This window comes from Meriones unguiculatus, chromosome 1 (genome assembly GCF_030254825.1).
Source record: "Meriones unguiculatus strain TT.TT164.6M chromosome 1, Bangor_MerUng_6.1, whole genome shotgun sequence".
Lineage (NCBI taxonomy): Eukaryota > Metazoa > Chordata > Mammalia > Rodentia > Muridae > Meriones > Meriones unguiculatus.
The window spans coordinates 187,506,000-187,528,549 of NC_083349.1; the positions used below are offsets into that span (position 1 = coordinate 187,506,000).

Below are 22,550 nucleotides of genomic sequence, written 5' to 3' on the forward strand. Positions count from 1 at the left end.
TTTAAAATATATGATCTTAGAAGGAGCTAGATAGATACCATCCATGTTAGTTAAATAGTATCCTGGTATGAACATTGTTCATTGGTCACTAAATTGACTACAACTTAGATTGTGACTTTTAAAATTAGAAACTTAAAAGTAAAACCTCCAGAGATTATTATGATGGGCACCGATATAATAGAAGGACACTAATTCAAGAAAGGACTGAGAATGGGTGGCCACAAAGAAATACCCTGAGTGCTCTGGTAGGAGTAACCCTGAAGTACCTCCACAGCCGCTACAGGGCAGGGCTGGCAAGTCCCCACGCTGGAGAGTTCATTAGGAACATAAGCTCTCTAAAATGATCAGCTATGAAATACAAGCCTCTCTGTGAGCTGAAAATCAAATTTTGAAGAGAGATAAATATAAAAATAAAAGGTTTTAAAATATTATGCCATGAAAGTATTAAAAACTTTTCAGGCAAAAAGACTTTCTAGGAGGAGAGTTCCCCTTTCTCCACAACCTCTCCAGCATGTGTTGTCACTTGAGTTTTTGATCTTGGCCATTCTGATGGGTGTAAGGTGAAATCTCAGGGTTGTTTTGATTTGCATCACCCTGATGACTAAGGACAGTGAGCATTTCTTTAAGTGTTTCTCTGCCATTCAATATTCCTCTATTGAGAATTCTGTTTAGCTCCATACCCCATTTTTTAATTGGATTACTTGATTTGTTGCTGTTTAACTTCTTGAGTTCTTTATATATACTGGATATTAGTACTCTGTCAGATATAGGGTTGGTGAAGATCCTTTCCCAATCTGTAGGCAGTCGTTTTGTTCTTAAGACAGTGTCCTTTGCTTTACAGGAGGTTTTCAGTTTTCATGAGGTCCCATTTATTGATTGTTGCTCTTAGAGCCTGTGCTATTGGTGTTCTATTCAGGAAGTTGTCTCTTGTGCCAATGAGTTCTAGGCTTTTCCCCACTTTTTCTTCTAAGCGGTTTAGTGTGTCTGGTTTTATATTGAGGTCTTTGATCCACTTGGACTTTAGTTTTGTGCAGGGTGAAAAGTATGGATCTATTTGCATTTTTCTACATGTAGACATCCAGTTGGACCAGCACCATTTGTTGAAGATGCTATCTTTTTTCCATTGTATGGTTTTGGCATCTTTGTCAAAGATCAGGTGTCCATAAGTGTGTGGATTTATTTCAGGGTCTTCTATTCGATTCCATTGATCCACCAGCCTATTTCTATGCCAGTACCATGCAGTTTTTAGTATTGTTGCTCTATAGTACAGCTTGAGATCAGGGATGGAGATACCTCTAGAAGATCTTTTACTGTAGAGGATTGTTTTAGCAATTCTGGGTTTCTTCTTGTTCCATATGAAGTTGAGAATTTTTCTTTCAAGGTCTGTGAAGAATTGTGTCGGTAATTTGATGGGAGTTGAATTGAATCTGTAGATTGCTTTTGGTAAGATGGCAATTTTTACTACATTAATCCTGCCAAGCCATGAGCATGGGAGATCTTTCCATCTTCTGATATCTTCTTCTAATTCTTTCTTCAGAGACTGGAAATTTTTTTCATACAAGTCTTTGACTTGCTTGGTTAGGTTCACACCGAGGTACTTTATGTCCTTTGTGGCTATTGTGAAGGGTGTTGTTTCCCTAATTTCTTTCTCAGCCCTTTTGTCTTTTTTATACAGGAGGGCTACTGATTTTTTTGAGTTAATTTTATATCCGGCCAATTTGCTGAAGGTGTTTATCAGCTGTAGGAGTTCCCTGGTAGAATTTTTGGGGTCACTCATGTATACTATCATATCATCTGCAAATAGTGATACTTTGACTTCTTCCTTTCTAAATTGTATCCCCTTGATCTCCTTTAGTTGTCTTATTGCTCTAGCAAAGACTTCAAGAAAAATGTTGAAGAGATATGGAGAGAGTGGGCATCTTTGCCTTGTCCCTGATTTCAGTGGGATTGACTTAAGTTTCTCTCCATTGAGTTTGATGTTGGCTATAGGCTTGCTGTATATTGCCTTTACTATGTTCAGGAATGTGCCTTGTATCCCTGCTCTCTCCAAGACTTTAAACATGAATGGATGTTTAAAGTCATACACATACACAATAAAAATAAAAATTTAAAAATGTTTCTAGTAATTAAAATGAACACCAAAAATTTAAACCATGGACAGATAAAATAGATTTAAAAATTACTGGAATGGGGCTGGAGAGATGATACAATGGTTAAGACCATTTTTGCTCTTTCAGAGGACTGGAGTTTGAGTCCCAGAACATGCATCAGAGAGCTCACAGCTGCCCGTAAATCCACTGCCAAGGGATCTGATACTCTCTTCGGGCCTTTGTAGGCACCTGCACACAGGTGGCATACATTTCCCCAAACACACATATACATAAATAAAAATATTAAAACAGAACTGGAGAAATCTGGCCTGCTGGCACCTGCCTGCAATTCTAGCACTCTGAAGGCTGAGGTGGAAGGATTGCCTTGTTTGAGTCCTAGGCTAGCCAGAGCTACTGTGTGAGACCTTGCCTCAAAACACACAAACGTACAGATACCCAGGTATGGAAACTTGCTGGCTAGAGAAATATCATTCAGTTAAAGGGATGGGAAATTTGAAAACATAGTCAAAGATTAGATAGGAAAATTTCAGAATGTGTCCCAGAGAAACTATTGAGTAAAAAGAAAGTGGATAGAAAAAGAGGCAGTCACCAATAGATTCTTAGAATCCAAGAAAAGCTGAATCTTTTAATATGAGAAAGTTTACCAGCTCTCTGGCAATTTGTAGGGAGTCTGACATTAAAGAAAAGTAAAAGTTGTTAAAGTAGAAAGAAAAGTTCGATTAATGCAGAGGGGGATGAATTAGATTGACAGCTGACCTCTCAGTTGTGCCAACAGTTGCCAGAATAAAGAGAAGTAGTAACTTCCAAATGCCGAGCCGGCGGTGGTCCACGTGGACTGGGGTACGAGGGAATTCCTGTTTGAGGAGGGATCTCTCCACCACAAAGATTTAACAGCTCAGGAACTGCTTACCCATATTAGCTTAAAAATAAAATAAAAATTGACATTTTGTCAGAAAGCTTAGTGTATTTCTGTCAAATTGGTTAAGTAGACTAAAATGAGTTGAATGAGAGATTAAAAAAATTAAAAACTTAGCCTGATCTAACCCACTGCGGAACACATACCATACAGTATTTTTGTTTACATTGGAACAAGTCACTGACTTGTGACCCTGCACTGAAGGGTTTGAATATTGGAGTAAATACAGAAACATCAAATAAGCATTTTACCTTTAGACCTAAAACTCTTGAATTTGAAATCTTAAAGTGGGTAAACAATAACATAAAACGTTTTAAATGGTATTTACAAATCGTAATTGTAAACTGACTATTTAGAGCTTAATAATGAATGAGAGAAGTACATATAAAAAGCAAAGCTGTACCAGGCATGTGGGGACTGGGCAGGAGGGATACCGACAATTTGGGAACAGCCTGAGCAATATAGTGAGTTCTAGGACATTCTAAGCAGAGTCTGAAACTGTCACTCAAAACCAACAGCAGCAAACTAAAACCCTTATCCTTAACCTTGCAGCGTATGAAAATGGTATAGCTTTAAGTGTTTGCCAAACATTTCCTCTCAAGATGCAGTCCCCAGGGAAAGGGAAACTGTCCTTAGACCTTTCGTGGCAAGATGGTACCTTCATTTTGAACATGAAAGTTTGACTTGAATCTCTTTTATTTCAGGTGTGTTTGGAATGCTCATAGGGCTTCTCTGAGAAGTGATTTAACCTGAAAAAAATAGGCAAAGAAATCCAGAACAGAAAAGCCAGGCTTGATAAACACCGTTAATCCCAGCACTTGGGAGGCAAAGGCAGGTGGATTTCTCTGAGTTCAAGGCCAGCCTGGTCTACAAATTGTGCTTCAGGACAGCCAGGGGTGCACAGAGACATCTTCTCTAAACAAACAAACAAATTTTAGAACATATTTGATTAAAGGAACCCAAATAAACTTAATATTAAAACTTTCAGTAGCCAGGCTGTGATGGTGCATGCCTTTGATCATAGCACTGGGAGGCAGAGGCAGATGGATCTCTGTGAGTTTGAGTCTAGCCTGGTCTACAGAGTGAGTTCTAGGACAGTCAGGGCTACACAAAGAAACCCTGTCTCAGAAAAACAAAATTAAACCTTCAGTAACTGCAATGTAGATTTATTATTACTGGAGTACAAATGGGGTGTATATATGCTAATGCGTAATTGTGGCTTGGGATCAAAATTTGAGTGATAGTCTGGATACATTTACTTAAAATTGCTAATGTTGAGCTGGATAGCTGTGGGTAAAGTTGCTTGCTGCACAAGTGTGAGAACCAGATTTGATTCTCTAGAATCTATGGAAATTCTGGGCATCTGAGTTGATAGCCCTGTAATCCCACAGCATGGGAGGTGAGAAAAGATCCTCGGGGTAAGCTGGGCTAGCTAGACTATCTGAGTGAGTGAGCTCTGTGTTCAAGTAAGGGACCCTGCTTCACTGTGTAAAATGGAGAGCATTTGACTAGTCTGGTCACTACACGCATTTACGCGCATGTGAGCATGTATACAGATACATGTACACCATAATACACATGCAAGAAATGGTGTTAATAAAATCTTAAAAACTATTATGTTCCAAAAGTTTGATAGACATTCTTATATATGTGTAAGAGCAGTGAATTGTTCTGTGAACGGAAAAAAAACTTTCTGAATCAATATTTTATAGATCATGGTTTAAACATTTAAGTATATTACTAAATGTTATAAAGTTTAATATCCAAATGATAAAATAATTTTTTATGTTCTCATTGCTATGTTAGTGAGATTACTTTAGACTTACCCTTAAACTTGGAAATATTTGGCTTGTGATCTTAAAGCATTAATTAGTGACGCACAAAGGTTGAAAATTACTTCAATAAAAGGGAGGTAAGAAAAAGTAGAAAACATTGAAAAAATAGAAACTAACAAAAGTGAAAGATGGACAACAGTGAGAACTGTTTTGTTTTTTTAACTCAATAACCTAAGTGTACTAGGGCCAAGATTAATCAAGAAAAAGCAGGCAAAACCTAATAGTTTTAAGACTTTAAAAGGGTCATAATTTCACATATAACAAAAACATAAAAATCATGAGCAAGCACTATGACTATTTCTGGAAATGTGTAATTGACCCAACCTTGATTAAAAAGCAGATTTGGCTTTGGTGTAGGGATTTAAGTGCTTGGGCCATTTTATATTTGGGACAGCCCTATGGCTGTTGATTGTGGTTAAGATAGCCAAAAATGAAGTCTGGAGATAAAGATTTTAGGATGTCTGAGCAGTGAATTAGCGAGAGTCAGCTAGTTTGGAAATTTTCTTTTCTTTCTTTTTCTTTCTTTCTTTTTTTTTGTACGTTATATAGCCCAGGCTGACCTGAAACGCACTGTGTAGTCCACTTTGGCCTAGAACACTCTGTACTCCTGCTTTGAATCCCAATGCTGGGATAACTATGCAAAAATCAAGGCCTGTTTATGATACCTGAACTAAGGAGAGGATACTTCAGATGGAAAGAGTAAAGAGAAAATTTGGTCCATCGGACTGTAAATGTAGGGGGTGATAGCGAATAGGCTAGAAAAAGTTAAGAACTCTGGGGATTTTATGCTTCTACCTGAATGTCATTGTCCAATGACTCAGATTAAAACACCAAACACAACCTACAGAGCTCCAAAGGAAGTTTCTGTATAGAGACATTTTTTTTGTCATGTGCTTGAATATAAAATACAGGGAAATAACCTTTTTTGAATGTGTGTTAATTTAGTTGGGTCTACAAATATCTTGGCAGTGATAGTATCTACATAAATTTAACTTTAATGTCTCTGATACAACATTGGTCACAGATTTGATGCTGCAATTTCTTTTCCTAGACAGCTCAGATGATAAAGGCAACCCTTTATTATCCCAGAAAGGCAAACTCATTTTTGTTGATGTTTCTTAGGAAGAATGTTTACCCCAGGACTACAGGATGGTCCTTCCGTACTAAGATATGTTGCCTTAGAGAAAGAAGTTACATGCCAGCAATAGCTTAGGACCATTGTAGGTTTCTGTGGAGACCTCTGGCTAGCTGGGGACTAGTACCATGTTGCTATGCAGAGCTGAGACTGCCTTCCACACCTTAGATGAATAATCTGTTATGTATTTCTCTCGGATTTTAGAATTTCAAAATGAAAAATAATTTTTAAGAAAAATAATTTTGAACAGAAGTTTTAAAAAACTATCTTACATCAGAGAGAAAAGTTGGAAAGTATTCTTGAGTTTACTTAGCCCTTCATTTGTACTGTCCCCTTCCACACAAGGCTGGGTGCATGGATGAATTTCTATGGGAGAGGCAGTCTTTAGGTTCATAACAATCATGTTTTCTTTTATTTTTATTTATTTTTTATTTTTTATTTTTTTCAATCATGTTTTCTTGCTGTTTTAATAGAATAACATACTTTATGATATGCTGTTTGAAATGTACAGTGCTTTCAGTGCTGTAAACCAGGCTTTTTAGGGGATATGAAATGCTAGCTGAATGTGAATGGAAGAGGATGCCATACTTCTAACCTGCTTTTAAAGTACTCCACTTTTTATTTTATTTGTGCAAGGTAGAGCTAAAACCTAATGTGAAAGATAATATAGTATGTTTTCTTTTCTTTAACAGGCTATAATTGTTTATAGAACTGAACAGTTTCTAAAGAAGGTAACAAACAAGAAAAAGAAAATGCCGAAACCAGTAAGTGTATTTTTTTTTTTTGATACTGCTTAGCAATGTGTGGGTTGTGAAGAATAATTATGGGTGACAGTACAATTAAGCTTAAAATTAATGAAATTTGAGACCAAGTTGTCTGTTTCTATCTAGTCTTTTATACTTAATCTGTGTGACTTCTGTTTTTAATCCTTTTTGCTCTTGATTTCCTTTATATAAAACAGGGATATAATTTTATTGACTCAAGGATGAAGACAAGAATTATAGAAAAATCTAGTATACATTTAGTGCTCAATAAATGTAACTTATTGTTGGGAAGAAAATAGTGAGAGGTATGCAGGGCCCATACGCCTGTAAACGTTCTCATATTTTTAGCGTTAGTACCGTGATAGTGGTATTGATGATAGCCTAGATTTGTATGCCTGTGATCATCTTCTTTCTCTTTGAAGTCTGTTGCCTGCCTTTGGGGCCCTTTCCTCCTGGGTGGCCTTTTCTAGCCTTAACAGAAGAGGAGGTGCCTAGGCCGTGCCATGGCTGGTTGATGTCCATTGAGGCGGCCCTTCTCTGAAGAGAAGTGGAGGGGGATGTGGACAGTGAAGAGGGGAAGCTGATGGGGAGAGGCTGGGAGGGGAGGGAGGAAGGGACACTGGTCAGGGTGTAAAACAAATAAAATTAAAATAATAAAAGGGAAAATAGTGAAATATTTTAACAAACTGAAAAGAAAAAAAAATATTCTTGGGACTAGAAAGATGGCTCATTGGTTAAGAACATACATACTGCTCTTGCTGAGGACCTGAGTTTAGTTCCTGACATCCCTATTGGCCATCTCACAACCTCCTATAACTCCAGCTCCAGGGGATCTGAAGCTTCTGGGACTCACTTGACACTTGTACCCACAAAAGGGCATATATCAGCACACAGAAACACACATTTGCATCTTTATCTTTTAAATACCTTTTATTCTTTGATACTTTGTATTTTGATCATATTCATCCCATCCCAATTCACGTCCCTATTTCTTCCCAGAACCACCATACCGTCTTTTTCCTTTTTAGCTTTATGTCCTCTTGTTTCTAATTTTTTTACTAATTCAAGTCCAGTTTGTGATGGGAGCATTCATTATATCATGGCCAACCCACCCTGGGTCACACCCTTAAAGAAAACAGACCCTTCTCCCCAAAGCTATCAACTGTCAGCAGCTCCTCAGAGGTGGGAGGCTCTTGAGGGCCACCCCACTCCATGCTAGGATGATGACTGACGTGATCTCAAGCACTTGCTTGATCTCAAGAGCTGCTGTGGAGAAAAATGAAAATAGATCCATATTTATCACCCTGCACAAAACTAAAGTCAAAGTGGATCAAGGACCTCAACATAAAACCAGATACTCTAAATCAGTTGGAAAAAAAAGTGGGGAACAGCCTAGAACTCATTGGCACAGGAGACAACAGAACACCAACAGCACAGGCTCTAAGAGCAACAATCAATAAATGGGACCTCATGAAACTGAAAAGCTTCTGTAAAGCAAAAGACACTGTCATCAAAACAAAACGACTGCCTACAGATTGGGAAAGAATCTTCACCAACCCTTTATCTGACAGAGGGCTAATATCCAGTATATATAAAGAACTCAAGAAGCCGAAAAGCAACAAACCAAGTAATCCAATTAAAAAATGGGGAACGGAGTAAAACAGAGATTTCTCGAAAGAGGAACATAGAATGGCAGAGAAACACTTAAAGAAATGCTCAACCTCATTAGCCATTAGGGAAATGCAAATCAAAACAACCCTGAGATTTTACCTTACACCCATCAGAATGGCCAAAATCAAAAACTCAAGTGACAACACATGCTGGAGAGGTTGTGGTGAAAGGGGAACCCTCCTCCATTGCTGGTGGGAATGTAAACTGGTACAACCACTTTGGAAGTCAATCTGGCGCTTTCTCAGACAATTAGGATTAGTGCTACCTCAAGACCCAGCTATACCACTCCTAGGTATATACCCAAAATTTGCTCAAGTACACAACAAGGACATTTGTTCAACCATGTTTGTAGCAGCTTTATTTGTAATAGCCAGAACTTGGAAACAACCCAGATGTCCATCAACAGAGGAATGGATACAGAAATTGTGGTATTTTTACACAATGGAATACTACTCAGCAATAAAAAAGGAGGAAATCATGAAATTTGCAGGCAAATGGTGGGATCTAGAAAAGATCATTCTGAGTGAAGTATCCCAGAAGGAGAAAGACAAACATGGTATATACTCGCTTATGTAGACCTACAAGATAAGATAAACATAATGAAATCTACATACCTAAAGAAGATAATCAAGAAAGTGGACACGGGTGAAGATGATCAATCCTCATTTAGAAAGACAAATGGGATGTGCATTGAACGTATGACAGGAGTCTACCGCAAAAGGCATCTGAAAGACTCTACCTAGCAGTGTTTCAAAGCAGACACTAAGACTCATAACCAAACCCTTGGCAGAGTGCAGGGAATCATATGAAAGAAGGGGAGTTAGTATGATATGGAAAGGATAGGAGCCCCACAAGGACCAAATATATCCGGGCACAGGGTCTTTTCTGAGACTGACACTCAACCAAGGACCATCTATGGATATAACCTAGAACTTCTGTTTGGATGTGGCCCGTGGTAGCTCAGTAACCAAGTAGTTTTCCAAAGTAAGGGGAACAAGGACTATTTCTAACAGGATCTCAAGGGCAGGCTCTTTGACCTCCCCCCCCCCCCCCCGGGGGGGAGGAACAGTCCTGTTAGGCCACAGAGGAGGACTTTGCAGCCAGCCCTGAAGATACCTGATAAAACAGGGTCAAATGAAAGGGGAGGAGGTCCTCCCCTATCAGTGGACTTGGAAAGGGGCAGGGAGGAGACCAGGGAGGGAGTGTGGGGTTGAGGAGGGAATGAGGGATCGGGATACAGCTGGGACACAGAGTTAACAAAATGTAACTAAAAAGAAAAATAAAATTAAAAAAAAAAAAAAAAAAGAGCTGCTGTGGGTCTTAACTGTAACCAGTCAGAGAAATTCTTTGCTTAAAAATTTTTTAAAAAGCGAAGTTTTGTCATCTTACCTTTCTTTCTTTCTGTTGTACTTGAGTCTCCTTTCTCTCCCCGTCTGCCCTGTCTTGTGTCTCCTTCCCCATACAGTGAGTCCTGCTTATCCTTCCTAATAGTGTTCCCCTGTCTTATCCCCCACCTTGAAGGTTTCTTCATCTTCACCATGAGATCTCTCTCATGATCTGCTTTCTAGTTTGATCTTTCCTCCCCTCTTCTCTCTGTCTCCCTCATACAAACTAAAATCCAGGTTTTCTGTTTTGTAAATTAGAGAAAACATGACATAGTATTTGTATTTCTGAGTCTTGACTTACTTGGCTTAACTTGATGATTTCCAGTTGCACCCATTTTCCTACAGATGTCTTGATTTCACTTTCCTTTATGGCTGCATAAAATGCCATTGTGTATAGGTACCCATTCCATTTCCTGCCTATTGGACTGCAGCAGACATGGGTATGCGAGTGTCTCTGCTGTCTCAGTTTGGAATCCTTTAGTTGTGGGCCTAAGCGTGACATAACTGGACCGTATGTTCTAGTTTTAGTTTTTTGAAGAACATCCGTACTGACTTCCACTGTGACTTCACCAGCAATGAAAGGGTTCCTCTTTCCCAGCCTAACCAGCATTTGTTGTCATTTCTTTTTATTTGTTTGTTTTTGTTTTTTAAGACAAGGTTTCTTTGTGAAGCCTTGGCTGTCCTGAACTCACTTTGTAGACCAGGCTAACCCCCAACTCACATAGATTGCCTGCCTCTGCCTTACCTGAGTACTGGGATTACAGGTGTGTGCTACTGTGTCTGGCATCATTTATTTTCTTAAAGATAGCTATCTTTACTGGAATCTAAAAGCAAGTTGTTCAATTTATCATTTAATTATTACGCCAAGTAAAAAGGTTCCTTATGATGTCTTCACAGACACATTTTATAATGAACTGTGGGGTAGTGGATGACATTCAAAGAATCAGGAGTTGAATTCAGCTTCAATATCTGCTCTGCTATTTAATACCCATGAGTCTTATGGGAGTTGGTTCTCTTCTATGGGTTCCAGGATTGAACTCAGGTCATCAGGCTTGGCAGTAAGTGTCTGCCTTTGCTCAATAAGCCATCTTGATGACTCTCCAGCAGTTCTTTTGAGATTGGTATTTAGAATTTCTTTCCCTCTTTTTAAGATATCCTATAATAAGAATCAAACTGCATCACTTTTAATAAAATGTTAGGGATGGTGTGTGGCTCTGTTGTAGAGTGCTTGGTTTCATTTCCCAGTACTGTCTCCATACCTCCTATTTTTAACTGTACATGTATATGCCTGTAATCTAAGCAGTGGAGAGACCGATGGGCAGGAGCATTGCAAGTAGGCCAAACCTGAGCTGTATAGCAAGACTCAAAAAAACAAAAACAAACAAACAAACAAAAACAAGGGCAAGGGGATGTAGCTTAGTTGTAGAAATTTGTATAGCATGTACAAAGCCCTGGAAGTGATCCCTAGCATCCTGTTCTACAGAAATACTGTAATCAAAGAATTGATTTTCTCATGTTTACTATTTCTCATGTTTACTATTAGTGTTCTTTCCTAATCACTATCTTTTTTGGTTTTATTATAGATTAATGTAAGAGTAACTACAATGGATGCTGAGCTAGAATTTGCCATTCAGCCCAATACAACTGGCAAACAACTTTTTGATCAGGTATCATTTAATCTCACAAAGCATGCAACATATATGAGAGACTGAGACTGTGTGACTCTATGTATATGGTATATGTATATGTATATGTGTGGTCTTCATGGGGTGCACATACTAAGGTGATATCAAACCATTCTTTGCCTTATTTTGTTGAGCTAGTATCTGTCATTGAACCTGGAGTAAGGCTGGTGGGCCAGCAAACCACAGTAGTCCTGTTTGTGCCCCTCCCAGTACTAGCGTTACAGGTGTGAATGGCCAGGACCAGCTTGTTAACATGGGGCTTACAACCTGTGCTCAGATCCTTACACTTTAGCAGCAAGCACTGTTAACCAGTGTGCCATCTCTCTGATTCCAAATGATGCAGCTTTGGTTCTATCACATGAATGCCATTGTACGCATCTTATGTTTCCTATGCCTTCCTTGATAATCCGGCAATGTAGCACTTGGGACTTTGGGAGTACATATTCAGGCTTGAATAACTTTAGGAATAGTTAGTTATATTATCATTTCTACTTTTTTTGAGATAAGTCTTTAGTGAATTTTCAAAAACACATAAAAGTATAAAAAGGGCTTAATAGGCAAAGCTACCTCCTGCCAAGCCGGATAACCTGAGTTTGGTTCTTAGAGCCTACATTGCGTGAACATTGTCCTTTGACCTCAACGTGCATGTTATTTGTGCTCAAGAGAAACTTTTACCGTAAAGACATGGCAGATTAACAAATGGATGTCAGGAATATAGTGGGAACTTTATCCAGTGTACAGCTGTAGTGAGACACTGTTGCCTCAGCTCTCCCCAGCTTCAAGCAGCCATCATTCTACTCCGGGATCAGCTCTTTTAAGAGCCACTTATGACTGAGGTTATGTTTATTGATCATTCTGTCTGTGTGTTCATATTTGGAATGCTGGGCCAGCTTATTGAAATTGCTTCCTGTCATTCTTTTCAGCAATTCTTAAATTGTATTTCTTTAACAGTTATTCTTGAACCTGAATACCAGAATCTAGAAGCAGGCTGTACTTTGGCTGTAGTGAGTGAATATATACGGTGACCAGTGGTTAGGTTCAGGTAAGGCCAGGAACGGCCCTTTCACACTATCACAGTAAAAAAAAAAAAAAAAAAAAAAAAAGAGAGAGTTAAAGAGAGAAAAAAGCCTCACTGTTTTTAAAACCAGAATTTATTGGTTCAAACAAGATTCTTTTAAAAAAATTGTCAATATAGGCCGTTGAGAGTTAAGTGTCAAATTTGTAGAACATTGTTGAGTCTTTACACAGAAGTATGTATTACCTGCATGATCCTGTCATGGGGTTCCCTACCATGCTTATATTAACACGTATCCCCACTGTGAAAAAGCATGTCATTAATAGTTCCTTTGCTATCTCCCTTCCCTACGATTTTCACCCTGAAGTTGGTATTTAAAGGTGGGAGTGTCTTACTTTTGATTGTGATGTTAGATTGAGGCTAACTGCTATGTTAGGCATGATGTCCTTTTGCGTAACCCCGTTGACTAACCATCTCGCTGGCTTCTCCATGCGGGAACACATAGAGTGTTCATGTGCTTAATATGCAAGAAGAACTATTAGGGTACAAAAAAAATTGAAGTGTTTCTATTTTTTGTTTTATTTCTTGCAAAGTCTTTACAAATCAATGCGGTTTGGTTTCCTAGCATGTTTGTGAATCCTTTGTGAATAGACTTCCACTGCAGTTAAAGCTTCTGACATGTTTTTACTTACAAAAGTAGATGAGACATTCTGATAAAATGTCTAGATAAAAGAGGAACCACTGGGAGCGTGGCCTAGTCTAGAATTTCCTAGTGAGCTCTCTGGATGATTGTGTCTGTTGTGACAGTTAACCTCCCTGTGTCCTCTATCGTACTGCCTTCTGAATGTATGTTCATGCCCTTTATATTTAGCCAGCATTGTAAATATCAGAGCAGGAAGGCAAAAGCCAAGGCCAGTTACTTGGTTTCACATCTCTCTGCTGCGTTTCTTATTCTAACTTTCTGAGTTTGAATGCTTTCTGTGCTTCTGTTGAGTCAGTTACTTGTCTTGTTGCTGTGAGAAAATTCCTTACAAAAGCAATTTAAGGAAGGAGAGGTTTCTCGTTGCTCACAGTTGGAGAATTCAGTCTATCAGAGAGGCTATCATGGCAGGAGCTGGAGGGAGTAGGTCGCATTGCATTCACAGTTAGGAGACAAGGAGAGATGAATGCCTAGGTTCAGCTCTTTCTGTTGCTGAGTCCAGGTCTCTGACCTGTGGAACGGTACTATCCTCGTGCTCACATTCACGGTGAGTCTTTCTGCTTCAGTTAACCTAATCTAGATAATTTCTCATAGTCACGGCCAAGGGTTTGCTTCGGAGGTGATTTCTAGACCCTGTTAAGTTTACCATATTACCATCATGTTGTCTTTGCCAAAGTTAACATTTTTCGTTGTTTGATACTGATTTTTTTTTCATCATTAGTATGAGGCTCTGTATTAAGTGTCCCCCTAGACATTTCTGCTTTTTTAAAAGAATGATAATCTTTAGTATAAGCTACTTTTTCTTATTTATTTATATCATTTAAGTTAAAATTTTCAGTTAAGGGAAGGTAAACTGAAGAGTTTGGTTTTCTGTCCTGAAAATAGAAGCCTCTTATCCTTTAAAAAATTAGCCAGACTGGAGAGATGATCTCTTGTTGCTCTAGCAGAGGACTCAAGTTCAATTCCCAGCATTCACTTGGCAGCTCACAACTCTCTGTCAGTCCAGGGGACCAGATGTTCTCTTCTGACCTCACAAAGCCAGCATGTGATATTCAGACACATGCAGGCAAAACATTTACACTAAAATAAAAGTAACCCGAAAACCTTTTGGTTTAAATTAGCCAAGAATGTTTATTATTTAAGGGAGCTTAAATCTTTTGTAAAGGTTTAAAATCTCATGTCTCCTCATTTTTCTAATTTTATTTTAAATAGAGGTGGCTTTTTTTTTTTTTGAAGAATAATGTGGGAGTGTCCCAGTGTGCATTCGAGTTCTGCCACTCCAGTCCTTAGAATGTAGATCATAGACCAGTGTCCATATGCAGCACAGCTCTCGCCTCAGAAGGTTATAGGTTTACTTTTGATCCCTCTAGGAATGACTATGGTCCAGGGATGCATACTGAGATTATGACTACATCCCACTGTGCAGGTGGTTCCATGGACTGCTGTAGTCACGTAACCAGAAAGAAGCATAGAGCATTCACCACGTGTACTGGTGGGAACAGCAGCCAGATAGGTTACTGCAAAGAGGGAAAAACTTCGTCACATAGTTCAGATGTTATCTGATAACATTCTTAGCTTAGGGTTAGTGGCAGTTTATACTCTGCTAAACTAATACCGTCTGAAGGTGTTCTGTGTGCTTGTTTTTAAGCAGGTAGTTGAGAGGCTGTTGGGTCAGATGCTGACATGCGTGATGACTGGCAGTTACAAGGACTATTGGTAACAGGACGGTCTGCCTGCATCTGCAGCATTTCAAGTCTCTTCTCACTCTCTAAGTCTTGTAGAATTTTAACGTAGTGTGGCTCTCTCCTGGGAACTTTACATTCAGTCATCATTCTATCAGAAGACATGGGTTTCAAGGTGAATGAGATAGTGGTGTCACTCTGTCCTTAAGTGCTAAGACACTTAATGGGATAAGATGCATAAAGAGACACACCATATAGAGGAGAGTACATATTCTGAAATTTATTTAAAAAATTTGTGCCTTCAGAGAATGAATGATTAATTTTATTTCTATGATAGAAGTGATTTATTCACAGAAAGAGTGTTAGTTGATGTGGGCCTTAAAGAATAAATTATTCAATGAGTGATATAGGTGCAGAATTCTAAGCAAAAGGAAAAGCCTCATTGATCAATGAGGTAGGCTGGTGAAACTTGGAGCATAGTCCAAGAATTGTTTCTGCTCAGTGAAAGTAGAACATTGAAGGTACCAGACTCAGTCACCAAAGATCATGGAATGAAATTAAATTGAATTTATCTGTTTTATAGGTTGTAAAAACAGTTGGTTTACGTGAGGTCTGGTTTTTTGGGCTGCAGTATGTAGACAGCAAAGGATATTCTACATGGCTTAAGCTGAATAAGAAGGTAAGATGTATATAGTAACATTAAGTTAACCTGATGTGTTTCTTAAATCTGTGCTGAAAAAGTGCAGGGTCTGACGAACTCCAGGCCTCCTGTTGCAGTTGTCTCTCTTAATCGTTATTCATGCCGTTTAATTCACTGAAGCACCATCATCTTCCACCACACAGTGTGAGCTGAACATGTGAGAAATAGAACTTTGAAGCAGGTATTCCATGTGTTAAAACCGAGCATGCATCTGTAAAGGGCTGCAGGATGAGCTCCGGCATGTAAAGAAGTCAGACTGGCTGATGACTGGGCTGCCAGAGATGCTGGTGGCCTCAGGACTGGGCACACGAGCTTCTTTAGCACCTGTATACAGACTTACCATTTTATATAGCATTGCTACATGCTTTCTTCCAGACAGAATTTGATATAAATATATTCATTTACAGTGTAAATGATGTAAATATATTCATTAAAGTTTTGTTGATTATACTTGAAATTACTATTCTAGGTGACACAGCAAGATGTTAAAAAAGAAAATCCTTTACAGTTCAAGTTTAGAGCTAAATTCTTTCCTGAAGATGTTTCTGAGGAATTGATTCAAGAAATAACACAGAGACTTTTCTTCTTGCAAGTTAAAGAAGCCATCTTAAATGATGAGATATATTGCCCACCAGAAACTGCAGTTCTTTTGGCTTCCTACGCTGTCCAAGCCAAGTATGGAGATTATAATAAAGAGATTCACAAACTAGGCTACCTGGCTAATGACAGACTCCTGCCACAGCGGTAAGTAAAGCATGCCTTTATTTAATATTCTCTAAAAGTTGTGTTCCAGAAGTATATGCTAAATTTATTAAAAAGATTTTTTTTAGGTTGTCACTCTTTTTTAAACATCATGACTTAGTCACAACACAGATTTATTTGTTGTGTAACTGTTTTACTGTGTTCATGTTTATAAGATGTTCAGCAGAAGGTTATGATTTGCTCTTGACAGGATATGAATTATTGCTGCTCTATATACATTGGAATACATACAGATAGATGTGTAATAAACACTGTGATAATAGTAAGTGGCAAGAGCTATCTCTCCCACAGAATGAAGTTTTCTGCATTTTGCAAAGACTTTAAACTAGGTGTAGAAGGTTCAGTCTGCGGTGTTACTTTTTGACACTCTACACACTGCATAGGAAACAAATGACTGAAGAATGAGGTTTGGGAACTGAACCTAATCTGTTCTTTGCTAGTGACATGACCTTAGATTTGTAATCTCTAAGGATCCATCATAAACAAAAGTGGATAATTATTCTGTGACCTAAGCAATCTGATGAGTACATTCTTCATAGCACATTATTCAGTGTACAGCTTTTTTTGCCGTGTTGTTAAGAGTAGAAAAATAAGAATACTCTTACCTTGTTTGCAGCTGAAACACCAAGGTTACCAGACCAGAGGTGCATGGGGTGGGCAGGTGATGCAGGGTATGCCTTCTTTCTTTGATGGCATAGGATTCATGTAGAGCATAAACAGTCCTTGAACACATGTTGCCCACATTGTCTTCAAGTTCAGAACTGGCCTGCGTCAGTTTAAGTAATTGGGTTATAGGTGTTTGTTACCGTGCTCAGCTTAATTTATGTTGTCTTTCTTTTTAAACCAGAATTATCTACATAAAATGACAATGTTAAATTTAGTCACAAACATAGCAGATATAGAGAATAAATGATAATCAGAACACAAGAAGTGTATTTTTCTGTCTTTTCTTTAGTTGTCTGTTAGTAATAAGAAAGCCATCTTTTCAATGGTTTGTTTGAAACCTTTGAGTGCTTGTAAATTACGTAATACCCATTTGAAAGCATGAATTATTTGAAGTAATTTAAGCTAGCTAAGACTGTTTTAGCTCTCCGTAGAACATGTTGCGTGACTTCAGCAGTTAGTCAGGACACTGATTCTGACACAGCCCACCACCCTGCTATTCCATGGTGCATATACTCAGTTGTGTTTTTCTGTGCAGTTTTAGCATGTGTACTGATGTGTATCACAGCTCTCATAGTCACGTTGTGAAAGGGCTCTTGAGACTTTGAAAGGACACCACCTTTTGAAATACAAAGGCATTGGCCACATTATTATTTATTTTGATTGTTGTTATTTTTAGTGTTTTGGAACAACACAAACTGACAAAAGAACAGTGGGAGGAGAGAATACAAAACTGGCATGAAGAACACAGAGGAATGCTAAGGTATCTGGGTGACTATCTCTATACATTTCTCTCTAAGTTAAAGCATTTTTATCTCACTTAAAAATCTTGGGCTGGTGAAGAAGGCTCAGCAAGCCGCTAAAGACATTTCATCTGATGACCTGAAATGAATCCCTAGAGCCCACATGAAGAGAGAAACCCAACTTGTGAGGCTGTTTTTCTTTCTTCCTCATCAAAAGTATTATCTACATAAAATGACAATGTTATTAAATTTAGTCAGAAAAATAACAGCTATGGAAAATAAAGGGATAATCAGGACCCAAGAATGTATTTTTCGTGTTAGTAATGAAGCCATTTTTTCAGTGTAGGGTATGATTCCTTTAAAACATTTGAGTGCTTATAAATTATAATACCCATTTTAAAGCATGAATACTTGAAGTAATTAAGCTAGCCAAGACTGTTTAGTCTTCCCTAGTAACATCTTTTATGACTCAGTTATTCAGCCAGGATACTGACACTGCCTACACAGATGCTCTGGTTCACACATGGTATCATTCACACTCCCTACACACGCACACACACATTTTCTCTACATGAATGGATGAATGTTTAAGTTTTGTGGTGATACTAGGCTATACTTCCATCCTTTGATGTAGATGAATAAATATCAAGTCCTGACTCAGCCCTCGGTATTCTTTTAGTTTCATTTAGTGTTTCGATGTGTCTCCTGTAATGTGTTACATTCAGCTCTATTTTAATAGGGAAGATTCGATGATGGAGTACTTGAAGATTGCGCAAGATCTAGAAATGTATGGCGTCAACTATTTTGAAATCAAGAATAAGAAGGGCACTGAACTGTGGCTGGGTGTTGATGCTCTGGGTCTGAATATTTATGAGCATGACGACAAGTAAGTAAATAGGCATTTAGTGAGCTAGTCGTTTTCTATGGTCCAAATGGCTTTCAAATTATGCTGTGCTTTTAAAAGTTGTTGTGTGGATTGACCTTATTGCTTTCTTTTGTGCAGTAAAAGATTAGTTACTCCCACATTGAGTTTTGGGTATGATTTCTATTTTTCCGAGTACCTTGTAGCTTCAGTGTTTACTTGTGAGTCTGTTTATTAAATGAGAAGGTGAGAAGGTACATCTACATTTGCAGTGTGCCACTTCTGTCCTTGTGAGTGAAATTCAGTAAAGTCCAATACTCTCCTTACCACATTGATTTTTCCTAGGTAATTTTAGGGAAGTGACACATCTATGAAAACCTTGAATGGTTGTTACTTTATGTGATTTAACTAAATTTCCTTTCAAAGATCACACCAGCAGTATCATGTGAGTAGGGTTATATGCTGAGTATCTGGAGCTCTTAAGACTTTCATTTAACCTGTCCCAGAAGGCTGTGTATTTTCCCACTATTTCCTGCTTTTAATTTAGAGCAATATTCTTTCTTTTTTTTTTTTTAAGGTTAACACCTAAAATTGGTTTTCCCTGGAGTGAGATCCGAAATATTTCATTTAATGACAAAAAATTTGTTATAAAACCAATTGATAAAAAGGCACCTGTAAGTATATTTTGTTTACTTTGTCTGGAGTCTTAAAGAAGGGTACTGGTCACTTACATTGTTTCTGAGAGATACTTTTTTTTTTTTAAACAACTTATTCATTATATATCGCAATTGAAGGCCTCTCCCTCAGCTCCCTCCAGTCCCACCCTCCCTCCGTCCTTCCCCAGGCCACTCTTAAGGGGGGGGGGTCCTCCCCTGCCATCTGCCCACAGCTTATCAAGTCCCATAGGACTGCCTGGATCCTCCGCCTCTGTGGCCTGCTTGGATTTTCCTCACATTGAAAATACAATGGGGAGGAGGTCCCCTCCATCAGTGGACTTGGAAAGGGGCACGGTGGAGATGAGGGAGGGAGGGAGGGAGGGACTGGGAGGGAATGAGGGATCGGGACACGGCTGGGATACAGAGTTAATAAAATGTAACTGATAAAAAAAAATAAAAGAAAAAAAAAAGAAAAAAACAAAAAAAAAAAAAGAAAATACAAGTTTCCATTTTTTAAATAAGATGTAAGAATTTTGACTGATTTAATTATAAGTTGGTAAATGATATTAGAAGAACATTAGCAATCATTCCTAAGAAATAATTTAAACAACACTTACTGGTTGCAAACCATAGTAGAGGTAACTCTTTCTAAATTAACTCTGTAGTCTTGCACTCTGAACTTTGTTTTTCATATTTGGGGCTTCTTGTTGAGATAGATTTTTTAAAACTAGTGTCACATAAACTTTTTAGTAATTACCTTTCTTATCTAAAAGGTAAGTATTTGAAGACCATTTCTAGGTTAAAACACAGCCATGGAGAAAGATCAGTTGTAAAAGACCAGTAATGTCAAAATACACCTTTCTCTGGGGTTTAAGATAGTTGTTGATAGTTTCTTTGGAAAATAGAAAAAGAATGACATCTTTAGAAAATGGGTGAGGGATGAAGGGATGCGGAACCAGTTAGGTTGGAGTTATGTGTGATTTCATAGACCCTAAACTTTATGTGCAGTGACACCAGAGTTCTACTTCCTATTGAAATTGAGTAGTTCTGAAAGTCACTATCATTCAGAAAGGTTTTAAAATTAAGGATGTTTTATATTCAGGATTTTGTTTTCTATGCACCTCGTCTGAGAATCAATAAGCGGATTTTGGCTTTATGTATGGGAAACCATGAACTGTACATGCGAAGAAGAAAGCCTGATACTATTGAAGTACAACAGATGAAGGCTCAGGCCCGGGAGGAAAAACATCAGAAGCAGCTGGAAAGGTACGTGTATATATTGTTCGTTTTTCATTGCTGGAGAAACTGCTCAGTTTCATTAGTGTACTTTAATGTTAGACTTTGAGTACAGTTCTGGTAATGGACCTGAAAGGGATTTCTAAAATAATCTAAGTGGATATTAATACTGAGATTTCATATTTCAGTATATTTACGTCCTCAGCATAGAACTAGGTTGAAATGAGTATTTAGAAACACAAACTCTAAATGAAAATACCTATATATATAACGAGTAATTACACAAAGCTTCCTGGATAAAGTGTGATTTCTGTTAGGGTGTGGGAAAGACACACTTAGCAGGGGAAGCTGACTTGAACAAATGTGTATAGATGAGAATAGGCAGGGCTTGCCTAGGGACCAAGAAGTGGACCAGGGTAGTCATTTTGAGCAGTGTGCAGAGAAGAGTGTCTTCTAGTTTTCTGTGAGGGATAAAAAAGGCCTGGCAGCCCTAGGTGTCAACATGTGATTTGAGGAGCTGAGTGCTGTTGGAGTCTGGTGTGGTCTGCGGAGAGAAAGTATGAGATGCGCATCTTAAGAATACTGCAGGATCAACTGCAAAGTGTTTTCACATAATCAGGTTAACTGTTTCCTCTACACTCGCCTCTTTTTCAGTAACAAGATGATGTTTATTCCCTACTTGCAAATGGCTGGGTCCTTTCTTTCTTTCTTTCTTTCTTTCTTTCTTTCTTTCTTTCTTTCTTTCTTTCTTTCTTTTTTCTGTCTACATACCTTCTTTTCCTCCATCTCTATAGAAGAGCAAATGAGACTCCAATAGGGAAAAGCTAAATGAAGCCAACATCCTTTCCTAAAAGGGGCATTTGTGTCAGAGTGCCACCCAAAAGGTTCTGAGCACTTGGGATAGGTTATAACCTATGGGTCTTGAGGCTTGGTTTGTCCTGAGTTCTTAATAAGGAAGGATCTCAGTGCCTGACAGAAAGGGAGCTGCCTTGTGGAGCTGTGGCATTGCTAGACATGGCTCTGCAGAGGCTCAGCAGGGGAGTAGCCTAACAGACACCCCCGGGGCTGTAGACAGCATGCTGTAGGAAAGCAGTTATTTGAAAACTGGTACTTCGCTTTCGTGAACAGTCTGAGGGGACAACAGGCTTTTTAAGGGAAGGTTACTGGGCCCTTCTTTTGCCCAAGGAGCCTGGGATATGCCTTCTTGCCCTGAGCCTCTTCATTTAGGTTTTCTTGAGGTAGAGACTCCCAGCTTCTCAAATGTCTACCTGAAAACACGTTATAGATTGAGATGAGGGGGAAATGTTTCAGAGACCCAAGGCAGATAAGTGTTGGCTCTTTCTTCTGGGTGTTAAGGATATACATCAAAGAGAACCTAGAACCAGAGTGGAACAACCCATTAGTCCATGCTTTTTCCCTTGTATTTCTTTTAAAATAATTCTTAAAAGATTTTGAATTTTGTTAATGTGCATTGACTTTTTTGTATCTACATATGCATGTGCACCACATGCATGCCTTGTACCCACAGATTGTAAGGGGGTGTCATGTGCCCCGGAACAGGAATTCCAGATGTTTGTGGCCTACCACGCAGATGATGGCCATTAAACTTGGGTCTTCTGTAAGCACAAATGCTCTTAACCATGGGGCCAACTCTCTAGCCCCAGGTCTTTGGTTTTTAAATGCGGTGAAGTTTATTAATTAGTGGGAGGCATAATGACCCCTCAACTTCTAGGTCAGAAAGTCACTGCCAGCAACTCATGCTGACTTGTGACAGCTCTCCAGACAGCCACGCTTTCTTTTTTTGAAACAGATGGGCGCCTAGTATCTGAGGAGTTTGCAAATTCAGGCTTCACAGTAAGCAAAAGTATTTTGATAGTACAGTTTTGTGATACGCTTGCAATTGAGAGTTGACACTAGGTGGCAATGGTACCATTTTGTGAATATTAGGAAGTGTTAGAGATGGAATCAGTTCAGTGAAAAAATACTATCATTGAAGTAGTAATTTGAATCTTAAGCATATAAAGTAACA

The 22,550-nt window shown here is 38.6% G+C and overlaps 1 protein-coding gene across 1 annotated transcript in view; it reads left to right on the forward strand.

The window, feature by feature from the left end:
• Positions 1–22,550, forward strand: part of Rdx (radixin) — a 61,897-nt gene that overhangs the window by 8,124 nt on the left and 31,223 nt on the right. Inside the window, exons 2-9 of the mRNA XM_021641240.2 lie at positions 6,690–6,761; positions 11,401–11,484; positions 15,483–15,578; positions 16,069–16,343; positions 17,704–17,787; positions 18,507–18,653; positions 19,207–19,303; positions 20,388–20,551. Of these exons, the coding sequence (XP_021496915.1) occupies positions 6,750–6,761; positions 11,401–11,484; positions 15,483–15,578; positions 16,069–16,343; positions 17,704–17,787; positions 18,507–18,653; positions 19,207–19,303; positions 20,388–20,551 (959 nt within the window). The 5' untranslated portion in view covers positions 6,690–6,749. The remainder of the gene's footprint in view (positions 1–6,689; positions 6,762–11,400; positions 11,485–15,482; positions 15,579–16,068; positions 16,344–17,703; positions 17,788–18,506; positions 18,654–19,206; positions 19,304–20,387; positions 20,552–22,550) is intronic.